General features: G+C 41.6%; 1 protein-coding gene across 1 annotated transcript in view; it reads right to left on the bottom strand.

Annotated features, from left to right (window-relative positions):
* The window catches only part of ARMH4 (armadillo like helical domain containing 4), a 123,713-nt gene extending 108,923 nt beyond the window's left edge, over positions 1-14,790 (bottom strand). Inside the window, exons 1-2 of the mRNA XM_004426194.3 lie at positions 14,647-14,790; positions 4,743-6,162 (exon numbers count right to left, since the gene is read on the bottom strand). Coding sequence (XP_004426251.2) covers positions 4,743-6,162; positions 14,647-14,790 — 1,564 coding nt within the window. The remainder of the gene's footprint in view (positions 1-4,742; positions 6,163-14,646) is intronic.
* Positions 14,791-16,487: the final 1,697 nt, after the last annotated feature.

Raw genomic sequence — 16,487 nt, 5'->3', positions numbered from 1 at the left:
TAGCTATTTCAGGGATAAATAAATGTTTTCAGTACAGCATGGTGACTATAGTTAATAATACTGTATTGCATATTTGAAAGTTGCTGCAAGAGTAGATCTTAAAAGTTCTCATCACAAGAAAAAAAATTTGTAACTATGTGTGGTGATGGATGTTAATTAGACTTATTGTGGTGATCATTTCTCAATATTTACACATATCCAGTCATTATGTCATACACCTGAAACTAATATAATGTTATCTGTCGACTGCACTTCAATACAAAAAAAAATGTTTTCAGTGTTGTTGCTTTCAGGAGCAGTGAATCAATTTAAGACAGAGATAAAGAAGTTAACATAAAAAGCATAAATAAAATCCAAAACAAAGTAGGAAGATCAAGAGCTGAGTTCCCTTTTAGGTACATCTGAACATCAACATAATCAGTTTGTTAAGAAACAAATCAGGGCTGGCCCCGAGGCTTAGCGGTTGAGTACGCGCGCTCCGCTGCTGGCGGCCCGGGTTCGGTTCCGGGGCACCGACACACCGCTTCTCCGGCCATGCTGAGGCCTCGTCCCACATACAGCAACTAGAAGGATGTGCAGCTATGACATACAACTATCTACTGGGGCTTTGGGGGGAAAATAAAGAAAATAAAATCTTTAAAAAAAAAAAGAAAGAAACAAATTATACAGAACCAAGTTAGGCTCAAATATTCTCAGAAGCATTTGTACACATGAATTTTCACGTTTGCATTTCTGAAGTGGAATGGGAAGTTAGCATTTTTAAGGACTAATAATTACAATAACTAATATTTACTGAGTTTCTAGTATATGCCATACATACACACTGGTAAGTGCATAGTGGGCATGATCTTATTTTATCCACCCCTTTGTACTAAGGGGAGGTAGGGTAGGTACTAATGTCATTCTATTGAAGCTGTATATCATAGTGGTCAAGAATGCAGGCTCTAGAGCCAGTTTGCCTGGGTCTGAATTCTGACTCAGCCACTTACTAGCTGTGTGACCTTGAACAAATTACTCAACATCTCTGGGCGTTGCGTTTCTTCAGCTGTAAAATGGAAATAATAACAGTACCTATCTCATAGAGTTGTTACAATTGAATCAGATGACACGTGTAAAACACTCAGTACATGCCCAGTACTTTTTAAGTATTTAATAAATATCAGCTATTATTACCCCATTTTACAGAACAACTTTGGCTTAGAGAAGCTAAGCAACCTGCCTAAGGTTACATAGTGCTCTTAACCACTGTGCGAACTATGCCTGTCAACAATGAGTGGATAAAGAAGATGCAATATATATTTACACAATGGAATTTCTTTTCCCCCCGAAAGCCCCAGTAGATATTTGTATGCCATAGCTGCACTTTCTTCTAGTTGCTGTATGTGGGATGCAGCCTCAGCATGGCCGGAGAAGCAGTGCATCGGTGCGCGCCCAGGATCCAAACCCAGGCCGCCAGCAGCGGAGCACGCACACTTAACCGCTAAGCCACAGGGCCGGCCCTACACAATGGAATATTATTCAGCCATGAAAAGAAGGAAATCCTGTCATTGCCCAAGGAAAAACTTGGAGTGGCCTCTATAGAAGATTTATATTTGCTTTTAGATCATGAAAGAAAATGAAATAGACCTGTGGGGTATGACATATCTACCACAGGTCCACTTTCTTTACAACATTACAATCCTCTCAAATACATTATTAAAGACTATTTATGAGGATCAATATTTGCCCCCTTCTTAGGGAGGGGCTTGCTAGAAATTTCAAATACTGAGCCAATGTTAAAACAATTTCTAGAAGGCTCTATTGTCTCTCTTCTTTAAAATACTAATTCTAGATACATAGCATATTAGCAAGTCCAGTAAGTTATATAATGAAAAATAACATTCTAGGAATAGCTGAAAGGATTTTCTCAAAGTTTTTATTAATAACATCATGGTACTCTCTATTACTTAAAAATATTTTTCCTTGGAAACGATTTATTTGCTTTAAAATAGTGTTTGTACATGTTTCAGTGTAAGCAGTTCCTTTTCTTGGTCCCCATTCAGTTTGGACTATTTTTTCTTCTGAATTAAAGAGACTTTTATGTCTGATGGACTGATACACCGGTTACAGGACAATGTGAGTTAGGGAACAGTTCGCATATGGGCTTCATACTTGCTCTTTATACTATTAAGTTTTTTCTTTCTTTTTTCTTTCTCCAATAAGATTGTAAATCTCTTGAGAGCCAGGATTCATTGTCCTTTTTGTATCTGCAGCACCTAGGACAACGCTCTGTTTGCCATAAAAAGATAATAATATATAGTTTTATCATTTTAAGCAGTATGCATTCTCCATGTTGTCCTCATTTTTGAAAGCATAATGAACACTTTTGAGAATATGTAAAAATAAATGTACAGTCTATGGTCATAGTTTCATTAAACGGCAAGAAATATCAAAATGGCATTGTACTCTGAACAAGTGACCACTGTTAGAGAAAGAGTAGTGAGAACAAGAAGTAGTAATGGGAATTTTAAAATAACATTCAAAATCTCTCCACATCTCTCATTCTTCCTACTTCCTGTAGAGAAAAAAAATGATAATTAGTATAGGTTACTTTTAAAACCTGATCTTCAACTGAATCAGCTGAAGCACAAATTGAACCAGAGGACTGACCATAATCCCAGGACACTCATCTGGTCGTAATGTCCAAAACACCAAGAAATCACTGCAGGTCCTGAAGAAGATAATAGCCAAGTAGTCCCTGGGCTCTGAAATGAATGGCATTTGAGTTGCGTACTTCTGAAAAAATAATCACCAGAAAATGGATAGGAAAACTGTTTGGCTATTCACTAACTAATGTTGTCAATAATCTCAATTTTCACATTCTTTTTAACTCTATGGGACAAAAACATTTAAACCAAAAGCAATTATTTGACTGTTCCTCTCTCTATGAAGAACATTTAGAAGTTTTTTGATGAATTTGGACAATGCAGGAGTCAGATTGGACAATTCCAGTCTGAACGGTTCTCTCTCCTCATTCACTCATCCACTGAACCGGTACTTACTGAGCACCCACTGTGTGCCAGATAGTGTGTTATGCTGGGAATAAAAAGAAGTTGCCTGTTAAAAGACTATAGTTAGGGCCGGCCCCGTGGCTTGGTGGTTGGGTGAGCGCGCTCCACTGCTGGCGACCCGGGTTCGGATCCCGGGCGCGCACCGACACACCGCTTCTCCGGCCATGCTGAGGCCGCGTCCCACACACAGCAACTAGAAGGATGTGCAGCTGTGACACGCAACTATCTACTGGGGCTTTGGGGGGAAAAAATAAATAAAAATAAAATCTTTAAAAAAAAAAAAAAAAAAAAGACTATAGTTAAGTGAGGCAATTAAGACTAAGTAAGGAGCATATTCAATACTGAAAACAATAATCAGACAATTACCAAATTCCTTTTACTTTTTAGGCTATCTTAATCTACCACATAAGAATTATGGATTCAACTGTGCAATGAATAATCTAGAACTACAGGAATTAATGCTCCAGGAATAGCTTAAAGTGTTATGGAGAACTGAAGTAAACTTCTTGTTCAGTTGTATCTAATGTCTTCACGATCATGTGGACGCAACTCTCTTAATGAAATTTAAAAACCAACTTACAAAACATTTTCTGAAAGCTTCTATGAAAACTTAGAGTATACTAGGTCTTTCAGTCTTTAAAAAATGAATTGATATATAAAATTCATTCTTTTATCATTTTAATTCAATCTCAATAACACTTTAAAAAATATATTAGGGATTTGATATTTTCCATTAATTAGGCTACTTAGCTAAAGTAACAAGCGTACATATTCCAAAACAATTTGGAACGAGCATATGCAAGTTATGCTAAGTCTTTCCTTCCCCATGCTGTTATCTGACCAACTACACATAAAAAAAAAAACCATCATCCATCAGCAACAAATGTAAGGCTTGTCAGCTCATAACATTCACAGATGTAAAGGCCAAGAGGAAATACAAAGTGCAGAATCAAGCCAGCAGACGATTTATCTGTATTGGGTTGTTTTCTTTTCCTCACTTCTAGATAAGTTTCTTTTTGGGAAAACAAAGTCAAAGAACTCATATGGTTAATACTATGAGATAAATATTTACCTAAAGCTTTTTGGTAAGAAATATTAGGGATGTGAATATTTTTTACAACAACGTGTAAATAAATATCCTACATTGTTTATTATACCATTTAACATATGGCTAATTCTTTCACATCTTCCTGTATATTTATACATTTTCATAATAAAATGTTTGAAAAATATTCATCTATATCAGAGTTTCTCAGCACTATTAACATTTTGGCTCAGAGCTTTGTTGTTGGGGGTCTGCCCCATGCACTGTAGGATGTTTAGCAGCACCCTTGGCTTCTACTCACTAGATGCCAGTAGCATCCCTCCATTGTGACAACCAAAAATGTCTCCAAACATTGCCAAATGATGGGGGGAGAAGGGGACAAACTGTTCCCAGTTGAATACCACTAGTCTATATGCAGGGGTTATACTTGGGTATAATTTTTATATAAAATATATATTTTGTTTACTTTTGCTTTTCATTAAAACTTAGATAACCTACTTCTAAACTGTCACTTTAAAAAAACAAATCAACACCTAAAACTCGTAATGTTATATATCAATTATATCTCAATTAAAAAAATAATAAAACCAAATTGAAACATTCCAAATTAAACAAAGCTTATCTTTTTCTTTCTTTCTTTCTTTTACCTTTAAATGTATTTCCCAGTGGTCGATAGGCCTCAGATTCATATTCTGAGATAGAAACAGTGGTCTCTAAGAAAAACACGGCATTGTTTTCCTGGTTGGATTCCACGGAGTCTGCAGTATTTTGAAACTGGTTCACAACAGAGACTTCCATATCTTCCATCAGACTTGTGGGAGTGAAGGAACTTTGATCAGTGAAGGAAGATGATCTCTCATCCCCAAGTGCTATTAGCAGCCCTGTCCCCGTGTGTGTTTCCCCTTCAGGCAGTCCCAAGGCCACCTCTGCAGACTCTGTCAAAGGTTTTTCCCTTTCCATACCTCGCATACTGTTATCAGTTACTCGGGATGTCTGAGACGTTTCTATTCTCAGCTGAGTCTCCATACTGTCTCCAAGCTTTGGGGTCTTTATCTGGCTTACACTCTCTAATTTGGTGTCATCCCACTCATCACTTACGACAGAGGCAGCTGGAACTGCTGTGTTGACACTCACAGTGACTTCTGGAGTTTCCAGCAGGCTGTCAGCTTCTGGCTCAACACTCTGCGTGTACCCGGTGGTAGTGAGCCAGTGCTTGGTGGCAGGAGCCTGGGTATTATCAGCTGGCATCTGCGAAGGCTTCTCCCTACCAGGCACGAGGTTCCCAGGCTCAGGGCCTGCTGTGGGCTCAGCACCAGGAAAAGTTGTCCTACGTTCTGTATCTGCTTCAAATGTCTCAGTCCTCGGACTGCTTAGCATTTCTTTAGTATTCACATAGGATGAAGGTGAATGACTAACCCCTTCCTGACTTTCAGTTGCAAACAACTGATTATCCACATACTTCAGGAAACCTTGTGTTACTTCTGTGGTCCCTTCTGCAGTGGGCTGAATGTTGCTACTACTGAAGGGCTCCTCCTGCTCATCAGTATTCAAAGAAGCAGTCGAAGTGATAGGGTTGGTTAACACGGCCTTGGAAAGTCGGCTTTCAGGAGACGTTCTCTCTGGCTGGCTGGAAACAAACACTTCTTCCCCTGCTGGGACCAATGGCTCAGCAGCAGTGTAAACACCAGGGCTATTAGGCCGCATGAACCCAGCTCCTCCAGGATGGGTGTCTTTGTTAATAGGGAATACTTTATTTAACGGCATTGCTGATGGTCCCGCCAACAATATCATTGGCTCTTCGGAGACCGACAGCTGGGGAGTGCTCTTTGAAGTAATGGAGTTATTTTCTAGGTCATCTGTGTTCATCCTCTCAGACTGCCCTTCTTCTGCACGAACATGTGCTATCTCCCTTCTTTCCATTTTGGGGAAGGCTAAACATTGTGTGGCAAAGTTAAGAAGTAGAAGGCTACAGAAAGCCAGACAAATGTGCAATATGATTGGCCTGCTCATAGTGGAAGAGGAATGTGCACATAAAGTGGCAGAGCTGACAATTCCAGTAATTGAGTCCTGCAGAAAAATAAAGCATATCAAACTGTCATATGAATATATTTTGTAAATAAGTCCCTTTAAATTAAACCACAAGTAAAATGATCTTGACTTCATGCTCAGAGTGGTACGTAAGAGAGGGCTGTTCTATTTCTTTGTACCTTTGAGACATGGGTAATCCAGTTCACTTTTCCCTGCTGAATTCTGCAGCTGATTTAACTTGAAGCTATCTAGAAAAAGGTACACATGGTTCAAGTACTAAATTCATTGTTTCTTTTTTTTTTTTTTGTGAGGAAGATCAGCCCTGAGCTAACATCCATGCTAATCCTCCTCTTTTTGCTGAGGAAGACCAGCTCTGAGCTAACATCTATTGCCAATCCTCCTCCTTTTTTTCCCCCAAAGCCCCACTAGATAGTTGTACGTCATAGTTGCACATCCTTCTAGTTGCTGTATGTGGGACGCCGCCTCAGCATGGCCGGACAAGCGGTGCGTCGGCGCGCACCCGGGATCCGAACCCGGGCTGCCAGTAGTGGAGCTCGCGCACTTAACCGCTAAGCCACGGGGCCAGCTCCCATTGTTTCTTAAATACCTACTTGAAATAAACTACCTTTGAAATCATATTTGCAATATTCTCCTTAAATTCCCCTAGTAACAATGCAGTCAAATGACCACAGAAATGGCAACATGTCCAGGATACAGAAAGTAAATCTTACATTTACTTACATTACATTCAAAGAACATTTTAGGTGTGTTTTAAAAACTTATCAGGGCCGGCCCCGCAGCTAAGCGGTTAGGTGCGCGCGCTCCGCTGCTGGTGGCCCGGGTTCGGATCCCGGGCACGCACCGACGCACCGTTTCTCCAGCCATGCTGAGGCCAAGTCCTACATACAGCAACTAGAAGGATGTGCAGCTATGACATACAACTATCTACTGGGGCTTTGGGGGGAAAATAAATAAATAAATAAATAAAATCTTAAAAAAAAAAAACTTGTTAAATATCATCATAAAACACTGGATACCAGTTACATTCAAGAGTTTTTAAAAGTATGTAATTGATTTTCAATTAAAATTTGTCTTTAAAATGCTTAAATTATTTATATTCTCTATAACAACTATAAAAATTATAGGCAAAACCTTCATGTTTCAAAATTTAAGAATTAGAAAATGTAAAAGAGCTCAACAACGTACATAAGTGTATTTTTAGAAAAAAACTTTTGGAGAGAACCAAAACATACTTTTAAATTATCAATTTTTACTGAATACACATTATGGTAAGATTAAGATTCATTGTATTTTTTAAAAAACTACTCATACTCTCATTACAACTAAAACTATATCAAAACTGCTAATTTTCCCCCAAACTTAAGAGTTTTAGTTCTTTTTATCTATTTTGTTGAGTAGGGCCTTCTCTTTTCCCATCATCAGAAATTTCTCAGATGTTGCACATTTTCTGGAAAATTAAACCTAGGAACTCAAATTCTAAAATAAAAACCTTATCTTTATAAAAGTTATACTTTTCCTTTCTTTCATGTCTAATCACTAAACTATCCAGATTAAGCATGTGATGTGCACACATAAAATATAAAAATTTGCATTTTCTTAGGGGCTTCTCCACTTAAGAAGTTCAAAGCTTCCACAAGTTATCTCATTTAGTCTTATAGGTCTTTTTGAGACAGAGAAAGGTCAAGTCCTTGGTCCTAAATGGCTGAAGGGAAAAAGAAGCCTGAATTTTTCTACATGAGGAAAGAGGAACACATCAATTTGGCGCTGAGGCCTCTTGCCAACCACCAGTACCACGTGAATGTATCAACCTGGAAGCAGATCCTCCAGCCCCAGTCAAGCCTTCAGATGATGCAGCCCCAGCTGACATCTTGACTGCAACTTTTTGAGAGACCTTGAGCCAGAACCACCCAGCTAAGCTACTCTCAAATTCCAAACGCACAGAAATGGCATGAAATAATAAACATTTATTGCCACCAAGTTGAGTGTAATTTGTTACACAGAAATCTTGAATCCACAGTACTTTGGGAGAACACCGAAATGGGATGATATCATGAGGTGCTATGTGCAGAAAGGGAACAGCATACCAGGGATCATAAATTTAGCAGGAGAAGAAAATTGAAGCCAGAGGCAACTAGGAGAAATATAAGCTCCTTACCCCCAAGAATCCTCAGAGATAGTGAGAGGATGCTCAATTTCCCCATATGTAGGATGAGGGTTTGAAACAATTTAATATTAAATTATATACAGGTAGCTAGTATTGTTTTAAAAGGATAGAATATGGGAAAGATATCTAAAAAAGAGGGAATAGCATATGCCAAGGCATGTCAACATTCTCTACATTAGTTATCACTATATTTTAGATGAGTCATAAAACATCCCAGCTCATAGCCAGATAACAGATTTGGTAACAGTATTTGACCTGCTGCCTCTATTTTCCTTCCTTAAAAGAAAAACATATGAAGCTACACCTTTGGATTTCTGTGCAGACAAGTTGAACTAGGAAACTCTATACAGTTGAAGATATATAAAAGCTATAGAACTCTCTGGTTCATTGCTGATCTGTTCAGAGAGCTGCCCTTTCCTGAACAAATATTTTTTCCATTCAGTGAAATCCTACTAAACATCCCAGAAGATGGAAGATGTGATTCTAAAAGCTTGATCCCATATTTCTGGATAAAAACCTGAAAAAAACAGGCCATCGTGAGTGGCAGTAGAGTTTAGAAGGACATGGACTGACATCAGACAAATGAGTCCTGAATCCTAGCTTTATTGTTGTTAAAACTTGCCATGGGATACTGGCCAAATGGTCTCAGTTTCTCCTTTGACAAAATGAGGAATTAAACAAAATAATCTTTGAAATTCCTTCTACCTCCATGATTCCATTTTCATATTTTATCTATTATAGGACATAAGAAAATACAAATGTTTTCATATTCCCACAATTTTGCCATCAAGTAGGCAAGGCACCCAAGTGATTGAACGAATGCTTCACATTTTATTTGTATGTTCTTGAGTCATGTGTACTGAGAAGAGAATTTTATGAACAAATCAGATTGTGGGGGGAGGGTAAATGATAAAGATTTAATACAACCTCAATTGCCTTTTCAAAACAGAATTTTCTTTCAAGGTTTTATTTTCATCCAGATCTTGAGCTTTAGAATTTTTTTTGTGAAGGAAATCTTGCCATTGCTCTAAAAGACTTTCCTTCTGTAACCGTCAGCCACCTGCTTTCTAAATCCAATTACAACCAAAAAAGTGGGGGTGAACTGCAAGCCTAATCCACGTCTGTGTATTGCAGCCATATGCTCCTTCTCCCCACTATTCAAAGCGACGCCTGAACTTTAAAAGAAGTGGAAAAGACAGCCTGTAGGAACGGCAGCAGGGAACGTCTGCTACTCAGATAAACCAGTAGATGACCTTCAAGTTCCAGATCTTTCTCCATCTTTCAAAGCACAGTACAGGTCCAATGGCCACTCCCACGAGTTTGCTGTCCCCATTGGAGCTGCAGCAAGTTAGAGAATAAACACGAAAAGACTGACCCTTGTCAATTCAATGACAATATTGCTAAGCCTAAATAACCGTCTGTAATCATATTTTGAGAGCTATAGGCTTTTCTTTTTTGCTCGACATTGTATCCGCTCCCTGGCAAAGTGCCTGGCACAGATGAAATGCTCCCTGAACGCTGGCTGAACACACCGATGAATGTCTACAGCCTGCTTTGCTGGGGCAGGGGGAGGGAGGGAGATTTCACCGCTTATTAGCATTCTATGTCTGAATTATCTTAAATTAACTCAATCATAAGAAGATTTAACCAACAAAAGAACACTTCTCTAACTTTCCCTTCACACCGTGACTTTGGGTGCTGCTTTCTTTCCACTGTATCAGTTAGTGCGACTTAATTCAGATAAATAAACTCTAGGCAAACCGCTGATAGTGGATATTAGCTTCTACTAGCTGAAAAAGCATCCCTTTCGGAGCAAGTCAGTAGCACTTTGTCCGTCACCTGCTATCAAGGTATCCTAATGGCTCGGCAGTCCTCCGAACAATTGACAGCATTTCTGCCACCAGCAGGCAGATAAGCGGCTCTGTCAAGCTTTATTTTTGACAATCTTAAATAGAGACAGTCCAGAATCTGTTTCTTTGTGAAGTCTAGGCATATTCGAGTTTCAAAGACAAATGAAAGACAGTATAAAAAATATAGCCTTTGCTGTCTTATTAGACTTAATAATCAGGTGCTTTTAAACACTTGGTCAATATTTTTCCAACTAAAATGTATACTGCTATTGTTCAGTGTTACCAAAAGGAAACCAGTGTGCTAAAACATTCTCATCAGTGACAAAGCTACTTTTTTCAAAGTAAATTCCATTCCACATATAATATATAAGGAATGGGGCATTGCCCTAAGAGTACCGAAGACACAGGAGGCCTGCAGATGATGCCAAAAAGTTGGGGACAATCTGTCTGATATTTTCCTTTTCTCGGGATAAATACCAATAGCGTCAATAGCTGGTGTTGGGGTTTCAGGAAGAGAGCTGCATAATCGTAGATGTTCACTGTCTACTGGATGTTACGTGTGCCGTGGATGCCACCTCAAACCAGCAGCTGCTTCATCTAAACTCTGGTGGCAGCTTGAACTCTTCTCTCCCTTACATCCCACATTGACAACTTCTGTGAATCGTTCCCTCATAATATCTCTTGGAATTGTCCCTTCTTCTCACCTCACTAGACTGTTATTATTTTCATTGCCTCTTAATTGATGATCCAGTTCAAACTCTCTCCTCTCCAATCCATTTTGTACAATGCAGATGGCTTATTCTTAAGAATAAAAATGACAATAATCAATCAAAAATGGCTACCATTTGGGGATGCTACGTGCCAAGTATTGTAAGAGCCTTATGTAAATTATCTTATTTAATCCTTACAACAACCTGACAAGGTAGGTACTACCATTATCCCCATTTTTTTTATGAGAAAACTACAGGCTTATAGAGGATAACTAACTTGCTTACGTGTGTCTGTTTTTGAACTTGTGAATCCTGTCAGACTTCAAGTTCCCTGCCTTTGCCACTACAACTCGCTGCCTTCCCAAAACACATGATTTAAAGTCCCCAAACATACAACTGCCAAACCCATATCTATAATACACCCCACACCATTAGGGCCCAGGACAAACCCCATCGCCAGTGAGTCTATTGCCCTCTTATGTGCCATACTCATTTTCAGTTCCTAAGTTTTGTTCGTAACACTGCACTCACCAGAACAGAACACTCCCTCCTTCTGCCCCACCCCAGCTATCCAAACCCTGGCCCGCAGGTCACCTCCTGTTTACAAACTGCTGTCACAAAAATGCCGGCCCATTCCCTTCCCACCCTTCTCCCTGCTGCTCTACCACAAATAGTCATATCTGTAAGTCTTGCCACCTCAATAAGACTATGTTCTTTGCACACCAACTCTGATCTAAAAGCTTTCTTTGTTAGCCATATAATTGCTAATAATGGTAGGCACATGGAGGTGTTCGATGAATATTTGCTGACATGAAGTGAATATAAATAATCACTTAAGAATGTGAAAAAGAATATTCAGAGTCACCATTTTATATTGTAAGATTTTCAATGACACTTCATAGTCTATCCATGTCTAACTGCATGTTTTGTTCATCACCTAGCCAATTTGGGCTGCTTATTCAATGTCATTTTAATAATGGTAATAACTTTTATATTCTCATTTCTGCTATACTTTAGGTTTTCAGGGTTTATTTCATTTAAAAAACTAGATCAACAGTAACAAGTGGCAAGTCTCAGAGCTTCAGGTCGACTTGCTTCCCAATTACCATCTCACCTTTAAAATCCAATTACTGATTCCTCCACTGATGAGGGGGAAAGATACTCTTTCCCTTCTTTGTTTGTATCTTAATAATCTTTCCATTTTGTGCTTTTCCTGATCCTCAGTGATTAATCTGTCATTGTCTTACCTTTTCTCTTTCTAATCTTAAGGCTTTTATTGCCAATACTATTTCATTTGTCTAAAGCTGAGCTTCTCAAGACTCTGACCCTATTAACCCAGCTGTGACAGCGATCATTCAGGTACCCCATTTCTGATCCACTGTGCTGCTGACAACTGTCACTGGCCTGATATATTGGCTTTAAGATCATCTGGCTCCAGTCATCCTTCACTATCAATTAAGTAGCTGGAATGACAGATGATCCTTTCAGCAGCATGTTCGACCACAGCGGAAGGAGAGAGAATAGAGTAACCACAAAGAAAAGCATGGTCCCCCAGGAGGAAGGTGGCCTCAGTGCTGACAGAGCAATTTGAAGCCTCCACAACATTCTTTTTTCCCCTAGCTATTTCCATCTCCCTTTCAGCTTCTCATGTAGACAAAGTGATCTGGGAGTAATCTGATGTTCAGAAAATCCTGTCCCAATCAACCTCGGTCAACAAGCTCTTGTCCATCCATCCTGTAGTCTTTTTCAATGACCCATTTGACACTTCATTTCTGTTCTTCATGGTTCCCAAACCTCATTTGCTTGACAAGATCTCTAAGTACAGTACTAGCTGGCATCTAAGAGGAAGATAATCCCCAGGTAGACATTTCAAGGAATAAACATAATATCTAACATTTCAAGCTGAAACTTGATTCAGATACTTTTCTTACAAACACCAAGTAAACACAATAGGGAAAAACAGGGTTGACCACACGTCTTAATTAGGGAATAAGTCTTCTTTTCACAGAGATTAAACCCAGGTTCCCTCTCAACAGCCAGCTTCCCTATGTGAGAATAAACAAAATTCAATGAACAAAAATACAACCCATACACAACTTTTCAGGCAAACATCTGCTGAATTAAGAGTGAAGTACACCTTTAGTTGAAAAGTGGAAATTTTCCATAACAGCTAAGCTCATTTTCCTCATTTTGATTCTATGCTTATATTCAGCATCAAACCATTTCTGTAATACCAAACTATGATACGGAAAAGTCTAGCAGGAGACACCAGAATATAACTGTAAGAAGCCTCCCCTGAAGACAAAGACACTTCCACATCTCCCTAATTGGCTCTGTTGCTGTCGCTACCTCGGACTCAGTGAGTCTTGGGAGTTTTGTGAATAAACACAATCAATATCAAGTCTGCAGCATAAGTGCTTGGTTCATTATTATGACAAATACAACTCTACCTTATTCATAAGAGCAAGTCCACTCCCCTTAAATCTCTACTGTGTGTAAAGGTAGCAATGTTCTGATACTGTGAAATCTCACCCTGATTCTGAGTTTCTTTCAATAGATGCTACAGTGGAGTTCTACCGCGAGTGAGCGGAAGTGGTCAGGGACTCTGCAGGAGCTGGGCTGAAACGAGACTCCTTGGAGCCCAACAACATCACTTGTGATCAAGGAAACACACAAAAAGGAGGGGAGCCATGCAAATTCCGACCATACATTTTGCTCCCTATAGAATCTTTCAGAGCTCTATGGGTGGTCTCGTGAACCACTCCCCCTCTCCCTTAAGTTTCTAACTAAAACTTCCAAAGAAAGAAGGCAGACAATTGAAGGCAGCCTCTCTCCTCCCCTCCACATCAGCTCTGAACTGAAAGGAGATGCAAGATCCTGGTGGATCCTCGGGATCAGTTTGGGAAGGCAAAGATTTCTCATCTTTGAGAACTCCAAACTCTTTAGGGTCCCATATTTTGCACGCCCGGCTGCTTCCTCGGCAGCCAGGGCTCTACGTGCTCCGAATCTACACAGGTCGGGTTCTGTCAGTGACCAGGATGCACATGCGACATCTGGGCACCTCCAGGCAGCACCTCCCAACTATTCTGGAGGCTCAGGCAGACCTTGACCTCCTCCGCATCTAAACCGCAGGCCCTCTTTCCAATTAAGTGACCTTTCCAAGGAGCATCCTCCTGCCGTGTGCTAGGGCACCGGTCAGGGTCTGAGCAAGGAGGTTCTGTGACATCTCTGCGCTAAACACTCAACTGTTTGTTTTCTGCAAAGTAGCAGAACGCATTTCGGTGGCCACCGCAGCCCCCATTCGCTCCTCGGCTGCTGGGCACTGATTGGCATCGGTGACAATGAGATCGATGCTTTGAAAGAAGCAAATCGTAGTCTTCGGGAACTTCTCTACCACCGCTGTGAGATTGGGAGGGGAGGGAGAGAAGAAAGAAAAACCCACACAAAAGCAGCCAGCCCTGCAAGCTCCGCCAGCACAAAGGCCCGCTCGCTGGTGCGGAGCCCGGAGGCTGGTTGGAGCGAGGAGCGCAGCGAGTCTTCCAAGGCCTGCGCGCCGTGACCAGCGCGCCCGGAGCGCCCCCGCGCACCCCTCGCCGGGGCACCGCGTTCCGGCGGGGGCGCAGAGCGCACGCCTGGCGCGCGCCGGGCTGCCGCGCTCCCCGGACTTCACCGCTGCCGGGGCGACCCCGCGCCGCCCGGGGCTCCAGCTCCGTCTCTGCCCCGGCGCCCCGTCTGCAGCCGCGGCCGCCCGAGCGACAGCAACCGGGCCGGTTCTCACCTGTTCGCCTTCAGCCAAGCAGCGCGCGGAGGAGAGCGGCGGCGCCCGCTCCCCACATCCCCGCGGCGGCCCCTGCAGCGGCGGCGGCTCCCTCCGCTGTCTGGGACGCCAGGGGGAGGGCACTTCGCTTTGTTGCTTATTCATGAGGCCGCGACCACGGCTGGGGATTGGGCGGCAGGAAGATGTACCCGCCCCGGCCCCGCCGGCGCCGACACCCGATGCTGTCGCTCCACGCCCCTCTGCTCCGGCGCTGGGGCCGAGCCGCGGGGGCGAGTGCGGGCCCTGACCCCTCCGCGGATCCGCTGCCCTGCTGCCGCTCTGCGCAGCCTGGGCTTCTGCGGCAGCTCTCTCAGTGCCTCCTTCGCCTACGGAGAAGAGACTAGGGCACCGTTTTCGCTAGAAGAGCCTGAATTTCTCTGGTCCTTGGTTAGGGCAAGGGGCGCAAGTCGGAGGCTGCAGGATGTTCCTTGTGGAGACTGTACGCTTTAGCCTGACCACTAAGTAGGACGCCGTAAAGTAGCCCTACAGTGTGTTCCCTTCTCAATCACTCAGAGAAGTTGAAAATAAGTGCTGATAAGAAGCACGATTTATTGAGCCCTTACTCCTGCCAGGCACAGTGCTAGGTGCTTCATGCATTACCTGCTTAATCTACCCAGCAACCCTGAAAGGTAAATATCAACAGGGGAGGAGGTTTAGGCTGAAGGCTGTGTAACTTCCCCAAGGTCTTATGGCTAATATGGCCCCCGAGAATTCGTGACCTCCGTTCTTGAGTCTCTCAAGGACTCGGTTACCTTTTTCTGTTACTCCTAATTGTGGGCAGAAAGAGGTGTCAGGAATCTAAAGGCCCATTCTAGAACAACCCCCACAGCACTTCATATTTGCAACGCACTTTTCACATACGTTACCTCTTGTACGTGGTAACTCCCCTCTTTATAAGAGGGGAGTCCTCTTAGTCCCGTTTTGTAGTTGTTTGTAAACACCTTGAAGTCAGAATAAGGTCTGTTCACCTTTAATTCCCACACCTAACACAATGCACAAGTGTGCACTGTCATCCTACCCATTCTGCCTCCCTTTGGAAGACCTTATCTTTGTATTGCCAGAAAGGTACTCAACAAATAGTTGTGGAGTGGAATGGTATTGAAATGAATTGAACCTATATCTGTTTTCGATGTGTATTCAATGTAATACGTCATACATTGTACTGTGACCAGGCCTTTTACCTAAATTCAGTCCCCACCAGGTGGATAAGCCACACCCAGCCTGACCAAGTTGTGTTTTAACTTTTTATTTTTAAGTCAGTTGTTTGAAACTCAGACTACATCTCATAAAAACAATGTTATACAGTATATGAGTATATGAGTATGCTGACATTCCCAGCTAGACCACAAATTGGGTCTACTTGACCTAAATGCAGATAAATGATAGTACTAATAAAAAACACCCTGATCAATCAGGTTGGACCAGAGAACCAAGCAGAATAGAAGAAGACAGCAGGAGAAAGGATTCCAGCCCCTCATGCATCTAAGGCCAGTCCTACACACAAACTTGAGATATTCCAAGTTTCTTTGACATCTTCCTGCCTCCGGTTATGCATCCCTCTCTAGCATCCTAGTGTTCTCCTTAAATACCCATAATACTCCAAGTCGCAACTACTCCCCAGACCTGGCTTACACTCAAAGTTTTACATTCTCCAAAATTATCCTTCTCCCATAGTAGAATTCCTGTTTACCTTTTCCTCAATACAAATTATTTCAGCTATTCAGTTAAAGTGATCTTATTGGAACTCATTTATACTAGTCCTTTATCCTTCCTGAAATGGTCTGTATTGCTTTAAACAACTC

Source organism: Ceratotherium simum, chromosome 24 (genome assembly GCF_057802395.1).
Source record: "Ceratotherium simum simum isolate JZ-2026a chromosome 24, ASM5780239v1, whole genome shotgun sequence".
Taxonomy (NCBI): domain Eukaryota; kingdom Metazoa; phylum Chordata; class Mammalia; order Perissodactyla; family Rhinocerotidae; genus Ceratotherium; species Ceratotherium simum.
This window is presented reverse-complemented; position numbering and strand designations above follow the sequence as displayed.